This window comes from Bos indicus, chromosome 18 (assembly GCF_029378745.1).
Source record: "Bos indicus isolate NIAB-ARS_2022 breed Sahiwal x Tharparkar chromosome 18, NIAB-ARS_B.indTharparkar_mat_pri_1.0, whole genome shotgun sequence".
Classification (NCBI taxonomy): Eukaryota; Metazoa; Chordata; class Mammalia; order Artiodactyla; family Bovidae; genus Bos; species Bos indicus.
Genome location: NC_091777.1, coordinates 62,100,650 through 62,123,763, shown reverse-complemented (window position 1 = coordinate 62,123,763; position 23,114 = coordinate 62,100,650). Strand labels below are relative to the sequence as shown.

General features: G+C 44.4%; 1 protein-coding gene and 1 pseudogene across 1 annotated transcript; both read right to left on the bottom strand.

Moving 5' to 3' along the window:
- Positions 1-10,158: 10,158 nt before the first annotated feature.
- LOC139177365 (solute carrier family 2, facilitated glucose transporter member 3 pseudogene) lies at positions 10,159-11,687 on the bottom strand (annotated as a pseudogene).
- A 6,049-nt stretch (positions 11,688-17,736) lies between these two features.
- Positions 17,737-22,658, bottom strand: LOC109572156 (cationic amino acid transporter 3-like). The gene is given in 12 exon segments (XM_070770254.1): positions 17,737-17,858; positions 18,005-18,113; positions 18,386-18,552; positions 18,751-18,950; positions 19,138-19,240; positions 19,344-19,483; positions 19,654-19,876; positions 20,046-20,158; positions 20,360-20,537; positions 21,569-21,723; positions 22,292-22,346; positions 22,349-22,658. Coding segments are annotated over 12 exon segments (1,875 nt in total).
- Between the last annotated feature and the right edge of the window lie 456 nt (positions 22,659-23,114).

Below are 23,114 nucleotides of genomic sequence, written 5' to 3'. Positions count from 1 at the left end.
GGGCGGGCGGAGACCATCTGCTGTGTGGCTATCAGCCCTGACTCTTCTGTGGTTATCCTCAGGGGGTGGTTCCAAGATAGTTTGTGTGTGTGTGTGTGTGTGTGTGCGTGTGTGTGTGTGTGTGTGTGTGTGTGTGTATGTGTGTGTGTTAAAAGCCACATAATATAAAATTGAGTAGTTTAATCATTTTAAGTGTGTGGATCAATCACGTAGGGCTTCCCTGATGGCTCAGCTGGTAAAGAATATGCCTTCAATGCAGGAGACCTGGGTTCAATCCCTGGGTTGGGAAGATTCCCTAGGAAGGGAATAGCTACCCACTCCAGTATTCTGGCCTGGAGAATTCCATGGACTATACAGTCCATGGAATAGCTGAGAGTCAGACATGACTGAGCGACTTTCACTTTTCAGTCAAGTTAAATACATTCACTTTTTGTGCAAACAAACCAGGACTTTTTCTTCTGGCAAAACTGAAATTCTACCCATTCAACAACAACCCCCCTTTCTCCTTTCCCAGTTCCTGGTAATTACTATTCTACCTTCTGTCTCTATGATTATGACCACTCTAGGGGCTTCATTTCAGTAGAATCAATCAATATTTGTCCTTTCCTGGAAGGCTTATTTTACTTGGTAGAATGTTTACTAGGTTCATGCATGTTGTAGCATGTGTTAGAATCCTCTTCTTTTTTTAATGCTGAAGAATACTCTATCGTGGGCACATACCACATTGGCTTTTCCATTTTTTTTTGATCAATGAACACTTGGGTTGCTTTCATGCTTTATTTATTGTGAAAAATGCTGCTATGAACAGGAGTGTAAAAATATCTCTTCCAGAGTGTGTCTTCAATTCTCTTGGATATAGCCTCAGAAGTAGAATTGCTGGATCATATAGTTCTAGGATTTTTATCTGCTTGTGATAGAGAAAATGTTCACATATTGAGGTATGGGGAATTCAATTTGTCTTATACATGGTTCAGTCTGAACTGTGTGTGAACTAAGACAGCCTGTCAGTCCCTCACAGCACATCTTCTTTAACCACTGAAGCAGAGAGCATCTGTTTTGAAGACAAGGATAATAATTCCCTTCTTATGGCATTCATGTTAACGCCTCCTGAAAGCTAAGATTCCCTGCCCAGACACCAGGGTCCTATAGTCTCCCTATGTACTAAGTCTGTCTCTTGAAACCTTGAAGGAATGTGCCCTGTTATGTTGATGTATGTTCTTTGTTTGGATGAGGATAAGAATGTGCTGAAATCCATGCTTTAATGGAGCAGTTAGTCAGAGCTATTTCCGAGTTTGTCCCCCAGACTTTAATACTCATTTTGGTTCAAATAAAACTTTCATATTCTCATTAGAGATTGTTTATTTTCATGCATACTTGAATTCCTTTGATCATCACAGACATTAGGAATAAAGGACTATAAATCTGGGGATATGCCACTCAAACCATGCTCCCTCCCAGTCCTCTTATACCAGTCAGCTTCCCACAGTCTGCACATGACCTGAGAACACTCCAGTGTGTGTGTGGGTCTTCCCTGGTGGCTCAGTGGTAATCTGCCTGCAATGCAGGAGAGGCAAAAGACTCGGGTTTGTTTCCTGGGTCGGCAAGATCTCCTGGAGGAGGGTGTCTATCTGATCCTATTCATGACACCAGTTGTCTCACTCTTCACATTGTTCGCTGAACCCAGGGTAGGTAAGGCACAAGCTAAGAAGCTGGAAGGAGATGCGAGGAGTCATAGAAACTACAGACATATTTATTCTCTCCTGGCTGGCATGGCAGCCATGACACAGCCCCTCTCTTGGCTGATGCAGCAGCCATAACCGTAACGTAGGTAAATGGAGCCATAACATAACCTCATATAACATGACCATAATGTTGCTGCAATGTGGCCCTCATGCAGCAGCAACCAGGGCTTTCATGGTGAAGCTCTTACAGGTGTCCTGCACACAGTAACCCATGACCAGCTGAGTACGTCATGATGCATATAAGTACCATAAATGATCTCAGCTGTTCAGTTCAGTCACTCAGTTGTGTCCAACTCTTTGAGACCCCATGAACTGCAGCATGCCAGGCCTCCCTGTCCATCACCAACTCCCAGAGTTTACTCAAGCTCATGTCCATTGAGTCAGTGATGCCATCCAACCATCTCATCCTCTGTCGTCCCCTTCTCCTCCTGCCTTCAATTTTTCCCAGCATCAGAGTCTTTCCCAGTGAGTCAGTTCTTTGCATGAGATGGCCAAAGTATTGGAGCTTCAGCTTCAGCATCAGTTCTTCTAATGAATATTCAGGACTGATCTCCTTTAGGATGAACTGGTTGGATCTCCTTGCAGCCCAAGGGACTCTCAAGAGTCTTCTTTAACACCACAGTTCAAAAGCACCAATTCTTCAATACTGAGCTTTCTTTGTGGCCCAGCTCTCACATCTATACATGACTACTGGAAAAACCATAGCTTTGACTAGACAGACCTTTATGGCAAAGTAATGTCTTTGCTTTTTAATATGCCATCTAGGTTGGTCATAGCCTCTCTTCCAAGGAGCAAGCGTCTTTTAATTTCATGGCTGCAGTCACCATCTGCCAAGATTTGAAGCCCAAGAAAATAAAGTCTGTCACTGTTTCCATTGTTTCCCCATCTATTTCCCATGAAGTGATGTGACAGGATGCCATGATCTTAGTTTTTTGAATGTTGAATTTGAAGCCAACTTTTTCACTCTCCTCTTTCACTTTCATCAAGAGGCTCTTTAGTTCCTCTTTGCTTTCTGCCATAAGAGTGGTGTCATCTGCGTATTTGAGGTTATTGATATTTTTTCCTGGCAGTCTTGAGTCCAGCTTGTGCTTCATCTAGCCTGGCATTTCACATGATGAAATCACTGCAGATGGTGATTGCAGCCATGAAATTAAAAGACGCTTACTCCTTGGAAGGAAAGTTTGACCAACCTAGATAGCATATTCAAAAGCAGAGACATTACTTTGCCAACAAAGGTCTGTCTAGTCAAGGCTATGGTTTTTCCAGTGGTCATGTATGGATGTAAGAGTTGGACTATAAAGAAAACTGAGCACAGAAGAATTGATGCTTTTGAACTGTGGTGTTGGAGAAGACTCTTGAGATTCCCTTGGACTGCAAGGAGATCCAACCAGTCCATCCTAAAGGAGATCAATCCTGGGTGTTCATTGGAGGGACTGATGTTGAAGCTGAAACTCCAAATCTTTGGCCACTTGATGCGAAGAGCTGACTCATTTGAAAAGACCCTGCTGCTGGGAAAGATTGAGGACAGGAGGAGAAGGAGATGACAGAGGATGAGATGGTTGGATGGCATCACTGACTCAATGGACATGAGTTTGGGTAAACTCTGGAAGTTGGTGACGGACAGGGAGGCCTGGCGTGCTGTGGTTCATGGGGTCTCAGAGAGTCGGACACGACTGAGCAACTGAACTGAAGGTGAAACTACAGAGGGCATGGCAACCCACTCCAGTGTTCTTGCTTGGAGAATCTCACGGACAAAGGAGCCTGGTGGGCTACAGTTCATGGGGTCACTGAGAGCTGAGCACGACTGAAGCAACTGAGCACACATACACTCTCCAGTGTTGGGGCCCCCAACCCAGCAGGACCCCAAGCAGGAGAAGAGGGGCTTAAAGTCTCCGATGTTAATTCAAGCTACATAAGCATTGGATAAGCAAGGTGCCTGTGTCCAGTCTTGCACAAATGGATGGAAGGGGATAAAAAGGATGTGACTTTGTCCTTTCTCCAAGGAGCTCTTGGAGAGCTCCTTGTTTGCTGGGAGAGCTGAGCTCGCAGGCAGGGAAGTGAATGTGATGTCAGAGGTCAGGAGCTCTGCTCCTCACGAAGGAAAACCTGGACCAGGAAGTGGAGGGGTGAAGGGTGGGTGGGGGTACTCTTGAAGGGTTTACTAGATTCTGGCCTGCATCAAACGTGCTAAAACACTGGGCACAGACCTTCAAAATGGGGCTTAAATGTAGTAGTTGGCTCTTTGTTGTTGGTGTTTAGTAGCTATGTCGTGTCCGACTCTTGGTGACCCAATGGACTGTAGCCCACCAGGCTCCTCTGTTCATGGAATTTTCCAGGCAGGAATACTGAAATGGGTTGCCATTTCCTTCTCTAGGGGATCTTCCTGGCCCAGGGATTGAATCAACGTCTCCTGCATTGGCAGGTGAACTCTTTACCACTGAGCTACCTGGGACGTTCCACTTGACTTTTACACTAACTGACAAAAAAATGGAAGTATAATCCATTTAAAATAGTCAAAATTAAAAAAAAAAATTCAACCACACAAGATGTAAAGGAGTGGCTGAAGCTGTGTGCAGAGTTTGGTTCTTTTTTTGTGGCTGAGTAGCTGTTTGCAATGAGCAAGCTAATATTTTTCTGTGAGCTTCCAGTTGTGCAGGTCTCCCTTAATGAAGCCAGAGACGATGATGAAGCTGAGAACCAAAATGTTGATACCCGTGAACACTTTGTAAACCCAGGCTGACTCACCAGTTCCCAGAGCCAGTATGCCTGTGGGAAAGATGTAATATGAGACATCCAAGGTAACTAAATCCATAGACAGTTGCCAAGAGCTGAGGGATTGGTGCTGGACAGATGAAAATGTCTGCTCAGTGGGTATGGGATTTCCTTTTAAGGTGATAAAAATATTTGGAAACTCACTTGATAGGGGTACTCTTTTGCTATTTTGAGTTGGGTGATCTTGCTTACAGATTTGAAACATGCTTGGCCTTGAAATCAAATGTTTTTTTTAAAAAATATATTTGGAACTCAATGGAGGTGGTTGCCCAACATTGTGAATATACTAAGTACCACTGAATTGTACACTTTCAGAAGGTTAATTTCTTACATGACAATCATCTCACAATATATACATCTACCAAATCATTACCTGTATACTTTAAATTTGTACAGTGTTGTATTCATATCTCAATAAACCTGGGAAAAATAATAAAATGTTTAATTTTGTGCTATGCTAATTTCTCATCAATTAAAACCACAATTTGGTCTCAATACAGAAGAGATACTAATAGGTCTAAGTAAATGAATCTCAGCATGGGAATGATTTTGTCCTCTAAGGAACATTTGACAATGTCTCCAGATATTCTGATTTTCACAGTTTAGGAGGTGGGTATCACTGGTATCTAGTGGGTAAATGTCAGAAATGCTACTCAACATCCAACAATGATTTTCTAAAAAAGTTGAAACGCACACCCCTATACCTATGAATGATCCAACCCAAACTGGCAATGATGCCAAGAATGGGAAACAATGGTCTATGTCTTGCCTCTCTTGCTCTCACATCAGAGACCATTCCAGCCCTAATCCCCCACCATTCTGCCACCCATGCCTTTCCCACCCCAGCTCCCCCTCCACACTCTGCTCTTCCCATTCTTCTCTGACCCCTGACTCACTGGTGATCAGCAGCACCAGGCCCAGGGTAAAAAAGTCTGTGTACGTGGCCAGGAAAGAGGGCATATATGGAGAGAAAGTTTCCTGTAACGCCTGAGAGATGTGGTTCCTGATGAGGCTGTCAAAGGTGTAGCTCCAGGCCTGGCTACACTGGTGGTGCCTGCAGTGGCAGAAGGAATATTCATTGACAAACATAAGTAGATTCCTAACACGGCCATGGGCTATATTTTTTTTGGGAAGGGAACCCAAACAAAATACTTAATCGCAAAGAGATTCTTTTCAAGGGCTGTGATGGGAAAACCCAGATGATTCACAAAATTGTGTGTGTGAGTGTGAGAGTGCACGCACTCAGTCTTGTCTGATTCATTGCAACCCCATGGACTGTAGCCCTCCAGGCTTCTCAGTCCATGGGATTTCCCAGGCAAGAATGCTGGAGTGGGTTGCCATTTGCTAATCCAGGGAATCTTCCCACCCAGGGATGGAACCCACGTCTCGTCTTGTGCATTGGCAGGCAGATTCTTTACCACTGCACCACCTGGAAAGCCTTCACAAAATAGGTCAGCTATTTAATATGCTAGGAGGAGATCAATGTTATGCAAGAAAGTATCACAGGAAATTGGGACCAGGATAACTGGAAAGTGAGACTAGAAATTTTAAAACAAGATATAAGGGAAAATTCTATGAAGGCAGCAGTCGAGCAAAGACTTCAAAATGGTGAAGGGATGAGCCCATGGGACATGCTTCCTTCTCACACACTCCCTACAGTTCCCTGACCCCTGGGTTCTTGGTCCATCATTTAAAGAAAGCAGGATAGAGATGAATAGAATGACATTGTGGGAGTTTCCTGCCACTGTTATCCTCTTTACCCCACAAGGTGGATAACAAGATTCTCATGAATGAGTGAAGAGTGAAGAAGTAAATCCCGCCTCCTTGTTTCCTGATCTTAAACCCACAACTTCCCCTGATCCACCGATGGCTAAGGACAGTATGAGGTTCCAGTCAGTGATAAAGGCACACAGTTGTCCCACGGTGACATAGCTGTAGAGATACACAGTACTAAAGCATAGAACCCAGGCCCCAAACTCAGCATAGCAGAGCCCAGACATCACACAAGACAGGCCAGCCACCAAGAAGGAGATGACAGTCGCTGGTCCAGCGACAGGCAGGGCCACTGCACCAGTGAGGATGTACACGCCAGCTCCTGGGGTTCTGCTCACACCCAAGGCCACCAGGTCAAGGGTGTTCAGATGAGCTTCAGGACTCTCAGACTCCTCTATGGGTTCCAGTGGCCGCCTGCCGACCAGCTTCTGAGCAAACTGTCAAACATACTAATGCAGCATCCTAGACATAGATGCGGAGAAGGCAATGGCACCCCACTCTGGTACTCTTCCCTGGAAAATCCCATGGATGGAGAAGCCTGGTAGGCTGCAGTCCATGGGGTTGCTAGGAGTCGGACACGACTGAGCGACTTCACTTTCACTTTTCACTTTCATGTATTGGAGAAGGAAATGGCAACCCACTCCAGTGTTCTTGCCTGGAGAATCCCAGGGACGGGGGAGCCTGGTGGGCTGCCGTCTATGGGGTCGCACACAGTTGGACATGGCTGAAGCGACTTAGCAGCAGCAGCAGCAGCAGACATAGATGAGGAGGTTATGTTCTGCAGAAGAAACAAGGCACAAAGCCATCAAGAACGTCATCTGCCCTCAGCCCTGGAGTCCAAGTCCATAGCGCAATGGAGTTGTGAGGGGCAGGTGATAAAAGGACATACGGGGCAAGCTCTCCATCTCCGAGGTTTGGTTTCTACAAACACAAATGAAACTTTTAATACATTTCAAAGTTATTGGAAGTGTAAGAGGATTGAGGGGAGCAAATCATGTTGCATCAAAAAGTGCCACATTACTGAAAAAGACACAAACATTTTTAAGATGGCAAACTTTATGCTCTGTGGTATGTTACTACTATTTCCTAAATTGCTGCCATGGTAAACAATAGAGCCAGCTTCACAGAGTTGTGGGTTGGAGCAAACCTGATTGTAATTTAGTATAAATCACCATACAGTCATTTCTAAGGTATAAGAATCTGGGGGTCCTCAAGTCCCTTACATCATCCCCGTGTCCACAGAGAAGGAGTCCGCAGATACAGAGGGTCAACAATATACAGGAGACTGACATCAGTATTTACATCACAAACCCTGGATAAGGGGAATCGTTACTATTTTTTCTTTCTTTTTTTGAAAGCAAGCAACATAATTTATTAAGTATGCAAGGCAACGCACTAAGGCTTTTCCATTTCATCTGCGCATAATAAACGAGTATGGCTATTTTCATTTGTACAAAACTCTCATATAAGAAACTTATTTAGGTTACAACAGGTAGTGAGCAGCCACACGGTGTTTAAAGCTGATTTATTGTTACAGAGGAAGGTTCCCCTCCCCTCCCCACCCCCCACACACACAAAGCCAAGCCTGTGATGTAATATATGTACATTTAGAATTTTATTTCAAAACAAAGAACTGTAGCAACAATAATAGAAAAAACCCATTTGGAAATTATTCACAACCTGGTCACTGAGAACTGGGAAACATTCCATGCTGCACCACTGCCAACCCGCTGGTCTGAGGAGTCGGAGCAGAGGTGCAGCTGGAGGACAGTCCTTGGCCATGGCAAAGCCCTGTCCCAAGGCACTGCGAGTTTTGTACCCAAAGCCTCAGCAACCACAGGGAATGGTGAGAACTTAGAACCCAAATACTGTCATAGGCTAGGGTTTGACTGAAAGGCTTGAAATATGTAAGCACCAAAGAAGCTAAGGGAGATCAAACAACATATGAAGGAGGGATGAAGAGCCCAGTCTCCACTTCTAAAAATACTGGATGATCCTGGAAGTGGCCGTGGGCTGTGGTAAATGTAATCCCTCCATCTCAGCAAACCCTCTGGCCACCCCAGATCTAGAAGCTTATTGTCCCCTTAAGAATGCCCCCACTCCCCCATGACGCCCTTCCAGCATACCCAGGAGGCATCATGTCCTGGTCTCACACTCTTTCCTGTCTTCTCCTGCTGTCTGAGTGGAGAGTGAGTCCTCCACTCTCAGTCTTAACATTTAGGGAGTTCTCTCTGTCCTCTCCAACTAGGAAAGGCAGCCAGATGGGATGGAACTCTGAAGTTTCAAAGAAAACCATTGGTACAGATTCCACCCAGCAGAGGCAGTGTTGTTTACATATACACGAATGAGTCTGAACACATTATACCCAATAGGGGACTTAGGAACCTAACAAGATAACCAGCAACTGCTTCGTGATGGTGCACAAACACTCACGCTCACGTGTGGGTTTGCCGCACATCCACACAGACTGTCACGTGTGGTCGACAGGAAAGTTCAAGTCCCTCAGGGGGCACCTGACGTAACACCATGTCACATGGTAACAAGGGTAACTTCACACGGTAAGCTGACATAAACAAGCACGAGATGACCCTCATGTAATAACACACGTCAACTGGATAATAATTGTTCAGGAAAAAAAATCATCTTCCGGCGCTGAGGTTACAAATTCCAAGTTAGCTATAAACATCTCTAAGTTCTTTCAAAGCTATGGCTTAAAGCAAAATAAAAATCAACATCTAAAATCCTCTAAACAACAAACTGAAGAAATAATGAACCTCTACCAAGAACCAAGATTTTTGGTTGCTCACTTGGGAGGCTCTCCCACCAGATGGATGATAGGAATATTTTTTTTAAAAAAGTGAGTTCACTACAGAGAAGGAAGCTGCTTGGTCCAGTGAGGGGAGAGAGGATTTGTAGAAATAACCATCCCTTCTCTGGACTCCATCCAAAATTAGAACCCATAAACCCCTATTAACTACAATGCCCACCCTAGCAATAATCCTAGATTTCAAGTAATACTACATATAATCTTAAATGAAGAAAAAAGTTCCAAAGGAAACCAATAGCTTCTTTATACAGGCACATGACTTTTCTGAGAAAGTTGAGAGTTTTTATCGGGAGGATAGAAATTGTTAAGAGGCAACGTGCAAACTTCACACACCCCATCATGCATCCTCCAATTATGCATGACCTTTCTCCCTAAATCCTTCCTTTCTTATTGCACCTTAACCTCTTCAGTATAAAATCTTCCACCCTGTAACCTCTCCTGAAGCACCTCCCTCTAACTTCAATTTCCTTGTGCTTTCATTATTTGGTAAAATTACTTTATATTAAAAAAATAAATATTTATGCAAATCAAACCAGAAGATAAATAAAACTCAAGTTAATTTGCTCAGTAGAGCTATGTGGAAGAGAAGAAGGAGCTCTTATGAAACCCCTCTCTGCCCCCTAATCTTGAGTGTACCTGCTTCCTGATGAGTCTGAGGTTGGAGGAATGGTACCTTCTAGCCCACTCCCCAAAATGCCCTGAGGCAATTTTAGAACCTAAGGGAGCAGGAGCTGGCCAGGTTGTCACATACCAAGTGGCCAATCCCTCCTGAAATGAAGGTAGGTTTACTTGGTCTCTCCTGAGCTGAAGAGAATGTCCAAGAAATGAAATTTTCAAAAGCCATTGATGACAACGACTAACCCCAGCCTTGGGATCGTCTGAGCGCCCATCGAGTGTGTGGATGAGAAAGGAATGGAGTAGCAGCATTCAGAAATGGTCCTGGGTTACAACCTGATGAGGTCAAGGCTGCTTTTTGTGACGGGAGGGAGGTGGGTAGGAGGCACGTCTTAGGCATTGGTGTCCCTCGTGGGCTGGATGCTCCATGATGGGGCCTTTCTCACCACGGGTTCCTGTCTGCACTTACCCTTCAAAGGCTTGTGTAATTTCCTCAAAAGTCCTGCCACGGGTCTCAGGAACTTTGAAGAAGGTGAAGACCCAGAAGATAATGAGGAAGATGGTGAAGAAGATGAAAACGTGGCCGCCTAAGTAGAATGCGGCCAAGGGGAAGAGTAGTCCAACCAAAAAGTTGAAGGTCCAGTTGAAACAACCAGCCACTGCCATGGCAGCCGGGCGGGGTCCCTGGCTGAAGAGTTCAGCCACAATAAACCAGGGAATGGGGCCTGGGCCAATTTCAAAGAAGGCCACGAAGATCAGGATGGCCCCAATACAGATACAGTCCATCCAGCTATAATCATTCTTTAGTAACAAAGAAATCATAATGAAGATGGAACAAAAAGCCATCCCTCCAAGGCCAATCAGGTGTAGAGTCCTCCTCCCAGCCCTTTCCACCAAGAACAAAGACACCACGGTGAAGATGGTGTTGACCACACCTGTGCCGACAGTGGCATGGACTGGCTCCTGGACACCTGCCTCTTTGAAGATTCCTGTCGAGTAGTAGATCACTGCATTGATCCCAGAGAGCTGCTGGGAGAGCTGGAGCATGATGGAGACAATGATGCGTTTCCGGTAGTTGGGGGCACGCAAGAGCTCTAGCACTGCGACTTGCTTCTCCCGCGACATCCGCACACTCTCTTCCTGCATCTCCTGGATGTCCTGAGCCACATCCTCAGTGCCCCATAATCTCTGGAGGACCTCCTTTGCCTTCTCCTCCTGCTTTCTGTTAATGAGCAAGAATCTAGGACTTTCAGGGCAAAATGGAAGGGCAGCGCACTGGATGATGGTTGGTATGATGCTGAAGCCCAGGAGCAGAGGCCAGAGATCTTTAGTCCCCAAGATGACGTTTAGACCAAAGATCTGGGCCACCAGAATTCCAATAACGATGCCCAGCTGGTTGAGAGTACCAAAGGCGCCCCGCAGGGCAGTAGGTGAGATCTCGTCAATGTACATGGGCACGAATCCTGTGCAGAGTCCGCAGAAGAGGCCGATAACCAGTCGGCCCACGATCAGCATTTCAACCGACTCTGCCATTTTGCAGAATCCCATAAGGCAGCCGCCAGCTATGGCCAACAGGTTGACAATAAACATTGAATTGCGCCTGCCAAATCGGTTGACAAAGAGTCCGATGGAGAAGGAACCGATCATACCACCCATGGAGAAAATGGCCACGGACAAGGACCATAGGAATATGAGGAGCATGCTGGACGGGGGGATTCCTGACCGCTTTTCCAAAGCATAATTGAGAAAGTCCTTTATGATCTCCTCAGGAGCGTTGATGACTCCAGTGTTGTAGCCAAACTGGAACGAGCCTATGGTAGCAACTGAAATGGTGAAGATCAGAGGTGCGGTGACCTTTGCAGTACCCATGGCCCTAATTTAATTCTTTTCAAATCTTCGATTAAGATCTAGGAGTGGGACTCCAGAGACCCCTCTTCCAGGCAGCAAAACCTCCAAAATGTCCTTTCTGGGTGGCAAGTTTTCATCCAGGTCCTCAGTCTATTATTTCTATATTAAAGAGTCTAAGAAGAGTCTCACAACCTCTAGACTTGATGCAATTCCCCTCTCCCCACCTCTTCTCACACAAACACAACAGCTCTCAGTTTCTTCTGCTTTCTTCTGGAAAATGGGTCTCTTCACCCTCAGGCTGGAGCCAGGCTGACCCTCCTGTGCTCTGGGATTGCAGGGGTCTCTTTGGAAGGATGTGAACTCAACGCCCAGTCTCCCACAGAAGAGGGTGACCTGAGACTTACTGGATCCTTGGAGCAGAGCCTGGAGCACTGGATCAGTCAGGGAGGCTGAGGTTAAGCCAGGCAGGGCTGGAGCTGAGACATCTCCAAGAACTGAAGCAGGGAGTCCTGAGCACAGAAAACAGTCCTCACCCCTGAGCTGTTGGGGTGGAGATGGGGCTGGGTGGGCGGGGAGCAGTGTTACTATCAGCCCTGACTCTTCTGCGGTCGGCGGGGTGGTTCTGAGAGGTTTTTTTACGTGTGGTAAAATACCCATAACACAAAATTGACCATTTTAGCCATTTTTAAGTCTGCAGGTCAGTTGTGTTAAGTACCTTCAAATTTTGTGCAAACTTCAGAAGTTTTTCATCTTGCAAAAACATCAGTTCTGTTCCATTCAATAGTAATTCCCATTTCCCGTTCACATTTCCTGGCAATTACCCTTCTACATTCTGTCTCTATGAATCTGACCACTCCAGGTACTTCATTGTAAGTGGAGTCATTCCATATCTCTCCTTTCCTGTCAGGTTTATTTTACCTAGTAAAATGTCTGCAAGGTCATCCCTATTGTATCTTGTGTTAGAATTCCCTTTCTTTTTAATGGTGAACAATAGTCTATTGAGGGTACCTACCATATTGGCTTATACATTCTTGATCAATGGAAAACTTGTGTTGCTCTCATGCTTTAGTTGTTGTGAAACATGCTGTGAACAGGAATTTGCACTTATCTCTTCCAGAGTGTGCATTCAATCCTTCTGCTTACATCATCAAAAGTAGAATCACTGAATCAAACAGTTCTAAGGTTTTTATCTGCTTGTGATTGAGAAGATGTTCATATATTGAGGTATAGGGACATCGTTTTGACTTATAATACATGGTTCAGCCTAAACTCTGTGTGAATGAAACCCTCACAGAATGTCTTCTTTAACAAGTCAGGTAAATAGCAACTGTTTTGAAGATAAGGATGAGTAACTCCCTCCTCATGGCATGAGTGTTAGCACTCTCTGGGAGATAAGGCTCCCTTCCCAGTCACCAGGGAGCTACCGTCTTGCTGTCCGTGTATGAAGTCTGTCTCTTCTGAAACCTTGAAGGAATACACCCTGTCATGTTGATGTATGTCCTTTGCTTGGATGAAGTAGAAGACTGTGCTGGATACCACACTTCAGCAGAGCATTTCCTCAGAGCTCTAGGGACACTGTCTCCCTTGAGGGCCACAGTTTGGCTCAAAGAAAACTCTTTCCTATTTCAGCTATGTACTTTTCATTGATCATTTCTGTGGACACTTGAGATCAAGGACCTTGAGAAATACAAGCTGTAAGACTTGAGATCCCACTCAACCCTGCTCCCTCCCAGTCCTCTTACATGACTCGACTCCCCACAGTCTGCACCTGACCTGAGACACCCCAGTGTGGGGACCTTCAAGCTCAGCTATACCCCAGCTTAACATGTCTGATGTGAATTCAAGCAACACAAACATTGAACAAGCACTGCGCTTTGTTGAGTCTTGAACAGTTAATGGGAGAGGATAAAGGGGATGTGACTTGGTCTTCCTGAAGGAGTTCTGTCGCTGGGAGAGCCAAGCACAGAGACAGAGAAGTGATACATGATGTGAGAGGTCAGGAGCTCTGCTCCTCAAGAAGGAAAAGCCAGGAGCAGGAAGTGGAGTGGTGAGGGGGTGATGCTGGTACTGGTAAAGGTTGACTAGATTCTGACCTCCATCAAATGACCCACATGCTAAAACACTGAGCACAAATCAGCAACATGGGTCTTAAATATAAGTGGTTGACTATTACATTAACTTCTTTAAAAATTGAGGTATAGTTGATTTACATTATTGTCATTTTGTTTTTTAAAGCCAACCACACAAGACGGAGTGAAGTAGATTAAGCTATTGTGGAGAGTTTTAGTTCTTTTTTTGGCTGCGTAGTACACCATCATATGTATATATATACACACACACACACACACATATAAATATTTATGTGACATCTTCTTTATCCATTCATCTGATTTCTTTTTTAAAAATTATTTACTTATATTACTTTTGGCTGTGCTGGGTCTTCCTTGTTGCACGTGGGCTTTTTCTAGTTTTAACAAGTGGGGGCTACTCTCTAGTTGCAGTGAGCAAGCTTCTCATTGCAGGGGTTTTTCTTGTTGCAGAGCATGGTTTCTAGCTGCAAGGGCCTCAGTATTTGCAGGATGTGGGTTCAGTAGCTGTGGTTCACAGGCTTAGTTTCCCCATGGCATGTAGGATCTTCCCTGACTAGGCATCATATATCTGTGTACCCTGCATTGGAAAGGAATGGACCACCAGGGAAGGCCTATCCATTCATCTGTTGATGGATACTTAGGTTGCTTCCATTTGTTGGCAATTGTGAATAATGCTGCTATGAACATAGAAGGGCATGCATCTTTTCAAATTAGTGTTTTTGTTTTTATTGGATATATACCCAGGAGTGGACTTGCTGGGTCAGATGGTAGTTCTATTTTTAGTTTTTTGAGAAACCTCCATATTGTGTTTTATAGTGTTTGCACAAATTTACATTCCGAACAAGAGTGTATGAGGGTCCCCATTTGTCCAAATCTGCCTTCTGCTCTCCTGGGTTTTGTCTTCATATGTGGTTCTGGAACTAATCCATCTAACCAAGGTATGTCTCAATAACTGGCAAGTAGGTTTATGGAATTGGGTCATTATGTTACCTCCCCATTACAGAGTCAAGAGATCCATATTAGCAGGATACCGAGATAAGTGGTGGCAAAGTCTTTGGGAATCTTGGTTCCTAGCCCAAGGGTATATGTAAACAGAAATATACTTAGAAATCTATAAGCCACCATTGCTCAAATAACTGAAGAAACCACAGAAAGAATTGTAGCACAACAGATATACCTAAAACCCACAGCCAAAGTAGGTTTTAGAGAAGAGAATTGCCCTAGATTTTCTAATGGCCAAACAAGAAGGCATTATACTATTACTCACATGACTTCTTTGACTTACATTACTACCTCAGAAGACATTGAGACACACACAGAAAAAATTTTCCAAGGGGCAAAATGGTTGCAGAAGGTAACACAGACTGATCCTTTCAATGACCTGATTAGTTGGTTTCCCTTGGCACTGGGCAAATTTTCCACACTGCTTTATAGATGATTATTGTTTTAATATTATTATCCTTTCCCTAGCTATCAAGTTACTCATGACATATATCCCCATCTGCTTAAAGTCTGCTGCCCAAACCACACATACAAATGATTGTACAGGAAACTGAGATGATGGATCAAATGTATAATCTATAAAATGGCTTCCCATGTGGGTCCGTGGTAAAGAATCCGCTTGCCGATGCAGGAGATGTGTGTTTGATCACTGGGTTGGGAATATCCCCTGGAGAAAGGAATGGCAACCCACTCCAGTGTTCTTGCCTGGAGAATCCCATGGACAGAGGAACCTGGTGGGCTACAGTCCATGTTTCAAAGAGTCAGACAAAACTTAGTGAATGTACCCACACCCACACCCACACACATCTATAAAACATTTCTCCATCAGTGTACACGTTTACTGCATTTTAATTAATTTACCCAATTATAAAGTTCTATACATCATGTACTGTTTTAATACAAATACTTTACATAGATACACCTTTTATGAATAGTAATACTTATATGCACTAATTACATATAAATTGAATATAAAGATACATACATATTTACAGATATAAGTTTCTTTGTTGTGTTTTGCAAATACTGTATTTTTTACTTTTTTACAGTTGAAGCTTTGTGGCAACCTTGAGTCATCAGATGATGGTAAGCATTTCTTAGCAATAACATCTTTAAAAATAGGGTCTATACATTGTTTAATTAGACAGTGCTATAGCACACTGAACAGACTACATTGTAGTATAAAATAGCTTATATGCACTGGAAAAACAAAGAATTGTGTGACTCTCTTTATTGCCAATTCTCCTTATTGCAGTGGTTTGGAACCAAATCTCCAAGGTATGTCTACATTAACTCTCCACTTTGGGTCATATCATTTAATTGTTACAGAAAGTGCATCATTTTTCCTTGTTGGAAAATTGCCCACATTCTGGTTTTGGCTAATAATGTTTTTGGCTGAAACTGTTAGGTCTTCTATGAACTAGCAGTTGATCTAGAAACTTGAGTACATTCTGATTCAACTTCTCATCAAGACTCTTTCATGGACAGTATTCTGTGTTGCCTGTTACAGCACATTGGGTAGCACTGGATATCTGGTTGTCCCCCAGCAGTAAGGGAAGAACAGCAATCAGGTGATGTCAGCCTCTTCCATCAAAGCTTTACTCAAAAGAATCAGTCTCCATGAACTGCTTTCTAAGCCTGTTATCTCAGAACTTGTAAGATACTGCAGTACTAATTCTGTTCACCCTCATCTGTTTTTAAATTAACCTAATAACTTGTTGAGTGAAGTCGCTCAGTCGTGTCTGACTCTTTGCGACCCCGTGGACTGTAGCCCACCAGGCTCCTCCATCCATGGGATTCTCCAGGCAAGAGTACTGGAGTGGGTTGCCATTTCCTTCTCCACGGGATCTTCCCAACCCAGGGATCGAACTCAGGTCTCCTGCATTGCAGTCAGACGCTTTTAACCTCTAAGCCACCAGGGAAGCCCCAATAACTTGTACTCAATATCTTGACCTCCATCCCTCGTTCACTCTACATCAGCTATTCATCCCCACCAACAGTCCTGTACTTCATTATTACCAATGTCCTCAATGTCCGTAAGCCCAATTTAAACATTAATTCTGCAGCAGCACCTTTTAATCTTGTCTCTCCAATTTCAGTTCCTTTTAGTTCTATGCAACTGTCACCCTTTATCAACCAACCGTTACTTCCCATCCACTTCCCTCTCCTCTGGCAAAATAGGAGTAGTTTTTTCAATAAAGAACTTTCCCCCATCTACTCTATTGTGTAACTCTAAGAGCATGTGACTGGCTTCCCTGGTGGCTCAGTCAGTTAAGAATCCACCTGCAGTGCAGGAGACATGAGTTCTATCCTTGGGGCAGGAGGATTCCTTGAAGGTGGAAATGGCAACCCATTCCAGTATTATTGCCTTGAAGCATCCCCATGAACAGAGAAGCCTGGTGGGCTACAGTCCATGAGGTCACACAAGTCCAATGCGACTTAGCAGCTAATCTACCACACTACACTATAACTCAATAAAGTTGGGGAAAGAGATAAAAACGACCATTTCCTTTTATCAGTATGAAATGATCTAATTTATAAGTACTTATTCTCTTTTTCTTAAAGTCTACTTTGTTTGGTATTAACATAGCTACCTTGGCTTCCTAGTATTACTGTTTGCACAATATATCTGTTCCCTTGCTTTTACTTCCAACCTCTTTTTGTCTTAATACGTAAAGTGTAACTCTTGACAAAATGCATAAGTTGCCTGTATTTCCTTTCCAAGTTTCAATCTCTGTGTTTGCTGAAATTAGGCATAGGAACATGCTTTGTATGTGAAGGTTAATATTTTATTTCCTCCTCTAGTTGCTGGTTTATACTGGTATAGTTTCTTTGCGAAAAGTCATCTTGTTGCTCACTAACAAAGCATGCACTTTTTAAGATGTATATTGTGCTTTTAAAAGCTTGCTTAGAAATTGTAAAACATTCAAGTCATTTTGTCCACTAGCAATAAATACACAGCAGTAAGTGCATTTCACCTTCACAGGCCATAGAGACCCACAGTGTCCTTGACCCAGCAGATCCTCCAGTGCATGGAGGGATTCCACACAGCATCTACTTCCTGTGGCTAAGATGATTCATGACCTGATATGTTTTTATCAAGAGTCTGGGAGGTGGAGGCTGGTGGCTGTGGCTCATCGTTCTCCTCCAAGCTGTGTCAGATCCCATATCCAAAGTATATGGCAAATCCTAGGAGGGAAATGAGACAATGAGAAGGAAAAGTAGGTGCTCTCCCCAATTACAAGTGCCCAACAGTGCTTCTATCATGGTATCAAAGACAGTTTGGGGGAGTTCAATTTGGGTTCAATCACTCTTTATCCCAGAAAGTCACTTACCAATCACCATCCAGATACCAAACTGGGCCCAGGCTCCAGAGGTCATCTGCATCATCAGATAAATGTTCAGAAAGATGCTCACCAGTGGGAGGACAGGAAGAGCAGGGACCTGTGGGCAGAGTCAGTTCATCCCTGAACACACCACAGACATCTGAAAGGGAAACCCTACCCCATGGTTGTGGGAAGACTCCAGTCCTACTCAGGCTGTGCACTCAGTGCTTACTGAGATTGTGTATGTAAAGCACTGAGTGTGGATCAGGGAAGGGTCTGTTTGTTTTAATAACTTCGCTTCTTCCCTGGTCCAGCAAATGATGTTTAGGCCATGAAGCATGCAGACTTCATTCACTCGAGGTGGATAGTTGGGCACATAAGGTCACTTACCTTAAAATAAAGGTGAATAGGGCTCTGGGGCTGCCTCCAGATGATGACCGTGACCCCAGTGATGAGCAGCAGCAGCATCACAGCCACTGTTGTGAGCACAGGGTCTCCAGAGAACACCTGGCTGGGCCACTGGGCCAGGATCAGGCTCAGAATGATCAGCAGGAGAACTGCAAGGGTCAAGGAGAAGAACAGGTTGAACCCAGAAGACAAAGACGTCAGGACCTCAGGTCACACCCCTCCCCAGGTTGCCCACAGCAGGAAGAGCCATCATATCTCCAAGATTCCTCCTCAGCTAACAAAGACATAGAATCCCACTCTATCTTGTCAGTTTCAGAGTATAACCAGAGAGAAATCCCACTGCTCACCAAGCAGGAAGGCACATCCATAGACAATCTGGCCAGATTTCTGGGTGGGGATGGTGTTGATAGGGTCACACAGACTCTTCAGAATGTTTGAGGTTCCTCCTTCAGGTACGGATTCCAAAGGACTTCCTTCAATATCAGGCTTCATCTCAATTTTCTCCTCTGTTTTCTCCTGCTTGCTTAAATTCTGATCTTGCTGGTATCTTAATTAGAGGTATTAAAGCAATATTAACAGCAGCCCCTATTCATCCAACATCACACAGCCTATTCCACATCAGTCTTGCATTAAGCAGAGCAGGACATTTAGAAGACAGCATGAAGGCAGAAGATTACCACCCCATCAATCCCCATGAGTCCATGGCCCCCAGTCAAGATGTAGTGGAGTCTCACCTGAGGACAAGACCAGAAAGAGCCACTAGGGAGTAAACAAGCAGGGTCCCGATTGACACAAGGTCCACAAGATCCCTGAACTCAAAAAGTAATGCCAGGATCCCTAGAATGAGGGCAGGAACAAGGTGGGAGAGACAGTGAGAAACCACTGGACATATGCAAGATAAGGAAGTTGACCAAAGATGGAGTGGGTTTTGTTTATTCACCTGCAAGGTTCCCAGAAGCCATGATGGCCATGACGGGGGTGCCTGTGCAATCATGGATCCAGGCAAGTCCCCGGAAAAGGAGCCCGTCCTCTGCCATTGCACAGATCAGCCGAGGCATGGTGAACATGATACCCAGGAGGCTGGGAGAGGAAATGGGGACACATATGAGGACATGAAGAAACAGGAGAGACCAGGACATCTGCTCCCTAGTCTACATGGGGCAAGGTGCCCTTCCCTCTTGTCTCTCAATCCCAAGGGCTGGGATACTGGAGCATCTGACAGTAGACGGGGAGAAAACCAAGACACTGACCTGGATGTAAGAGCACAGAGGGCGCCAATGATTACAACATATCTGGCAGCATCCCAGCCAACGTGGAGAAAAGCCTGTGGAAAGGGGCTGTCAGGATGAATCAGGTAGTAGGGCACCATGAGGGTGAGTGATGCCAAGACACCAAAATATGCCAAAAAACAGATGAAGAGCGTGATCATGATGCCCGAGGGGATGGAACGATCAGAATTTAGAGCTTCTTCCCCTGCAGGGAGAGTGGAAGTTCTGGGTCAGGAAAACACACTGAGGTGAAATCACAGAATCAAATTCCCTCTTGACATACAAATATAGTCTAACCTTCTACCGACCCTTACACCCAAGGGCAGCCCAAACTGTGCCCACACCCCTGATGAGACACACAATGACCATGTTACCTCTAGTAGCAACGGAATCAAAGCCAAGAAATGCATAGAAACATGTAGCTGCTCCGTGGAGAATCCCTTCATAATCAAAGGGTACAAACCCTCCAGAACCCAGAGGACCCAAGCTACAGTGAAATAAGGAATGAAGGAGAAGGTGGGTGAGGTGAGTTCAGCCATCTCTACTGGACTCCTCCCTTAGTACCACAAGTCCCAGGCCCCAGTACCCTTGTCACCTGGATCCATCAGCCCATTTATCTCTAGTCTCCACCATATTCCCATATCAGCACTCCCACAAGCGTTACTATGACCAAGAGAACCCTCCTAACCTGGAGGTGTCACTGGATCCAGACGTGTTCAATGTGTAGTCCTGTTCTGTGAGCTTCCAGTTGTGCAGGTCTCCCTTAATGAAGCCAGAGAGGATGATGAAGATGAGAACCAGAATGTTGATGCCGGTGAACACTTTATTAACCAGGGCTGACTCACGAGCTCCCAGAACCTGCAGTCCTGCAGGAAAGATGGAACATGAAGCATATAAAATACTAAGCCCATAGATACAGAAGGCAGACTAGTGGTATCTGGGAGTTAGGGCACTGGTGGTGATGGGCCGATGGACAGTGACTGCTCAGTGGGTGCAATGTGTCCTTTGGGGTGGTGAAAATGTTTGGAACCAGATGGAGGTGATGGTTACACAGCATTATGAATGTACTAACTCCCGCTGAATTGTACACTTTCAGATGGTCAATTTCTGACTGTGGCAACCCTCTCGTAATATAAACTTCTACCAAAGCATCTCATGTACACCTTAAATTTATACTGTGTTGTATTTGCATCTCAATAAAGCTGGGGAAAATAATAAAATGTTTTATTTTATGTTATTTTAATCTCCTCTCAATTAAAAACACATCTTTGGGGACTTCTCTTTTGGCCTAGTGTTTAAGAATTTGCCTTGCAATGCAATCCGTGGGTTCAGTCCCTTGTCAGGGAACTGATATCCCACATGCCTGGAAGCAGCCAAGCCTTCGAGTCCCAACTACTGAGCCCATGCACTTTGTGAGCCCGTGTGCCACAGAGAGTCTGTGTGCCACAACTAATTACCATTGCAGCCGAATAAATAAATAAAAATTTAATAGATATTTTTATTAAAAAAAACAACAACAATCACATCTTTGGTATCAGTACAGAGAATAAAATTATGGTCTAAGTAAATGATTCTCAGTTGGGGTGGTTTGTCCACCATATGACATGTGGCAATGTCTGGAAATATTCTAATGTTCCCAGAGATGCTACTAAATACCCAACAAAGATTATTTTAAAAATCTGAAATGCACACCTCTAAATCTATGAATAATCTAGTCCAAATTGTCAATAATACCAAGAATGGGAAAGAATGGTCTGTGTCTTGCCTTCCTGTTTCTCATATCCCAGATGCTTCTTTTCAGTCCTAATCCCCCACCATTCTTCCATCCCAAGGCTTTCCCACCACAGCTTCCCCTCAATACCCCACTTTCCACATCCTATCATGGACTCCTTCTCACCTATTAACAGCAGTACTAGGCCCAGGGCAAAAAAATCTGGATACCTGGCCAAGAAGTAGGGCACTTGCAGGGAGAAAGTTTCCTGTAACACCTGAGAGATGTGGTTCCCAATCAGGTTGTCAAAGACATAGCTCCAGGCCCTGGACACACAGGCGGTGGCTGCAGCAACAGAAGAAGGAATATTCATTGACAAACATAAATCGGTTTCTAATATGGGATATATTTTGAGGGGAGGGGACTCCAAGCAAAATACTTAATCTCAAAGAGTCTCTTTTCATGGGTTGGGGAGGGCAGAGCCAGATGATCCACAAAATAAGTCAACTAATTAATATTCTAGGAGATCAATGTCACATGGAAAAATGTAACAGAAATTTGGGGTCAGAAGGGCTGGAAGGTGAGGGTTGAAATTTTAAATCCACATGTAAAGGAAAATCCCATGAATCCAGCAGCTGAGCAAAGACTTCAATACGGTAAAGGGATGAGCTTGTTGGACACGCCTCCCTTCTCACCCACTCCCTACAGTTCTCTTTCCTCTGGGTTCCTGGTCCATCATTTAAGAAAAACAAGATAGAGCTCAGTAGAATGACATTTTGGAATTTTCCTGCCACTATTATCCACTTCACCCCACAAGGTCAATAGTAAAGTTCTCATGAATGAGTGAAGACCTAAACCCCACCTCCTATCTCCTGATCTTAAGCTACGCACCTTCCCCCTCCCCACCATCTCACCAAGACATAGGACAGGATGAGGGTCCAGCCAATGATGAAGGCACACAATGTCCCACAGTGATGTAGATGTAGAGATACGCAGTACCAGAGCATGGTACCCGGGCTCCAAACTCAGCAAAGCAGAGACTAGACATCACACAGGACAGGGCAGCTACCAGGAAGCAGATGACAGTCGCTGGTCCAGCTCTCACTTTGGCCAATTAACCAGTCAGGATGTACACGCCAGCTCCAGGGGTGCTGCCCACACCCAAGGCCACTAGGTCAAGGGTGTTAAGATAAGCTCTGGGTCTTTCTGCCCTGAGCTCCAGTGGACGCCTGCGGACCAGCTTTTCACCAAATTGATCAACATACTGATGCAGCATCCTAGACATAGTTGAGGAGGTTACAGTCCGCAGAGAAAACAAGCCACAAAGCCATAAATAATATCTATCTCTCCTTGGCCATGAAAGTATAATTCTTGGAGTAATGGAGTTATAGGAAGCAGGAGGCAAAATAACACATCAAGTAAGTTCTGATCTCTGAGCTTTGGTTTCTACAAACATGAATAAAATCATTAACGTCTTTTAAATTTACTGAAAGTGTAAGAGGATTGAGGGGAGCAAAAGATGTCATATCAAAATGTTCCACATTACAGAATTGGACACTTAAAAATGCTTAAGATGGCAAATTTTATGTCATGTGTACTTTACCACTATTAAAAAAAATTGCTGACAATGATAAATAATAGAGCCAGCTTCACAGAGTTGCTGGTTGTAGAAAGCCTCATGATAATTTAATATAAATCCCCATACAATCATCTCTGTGGTAATCAAAATCTG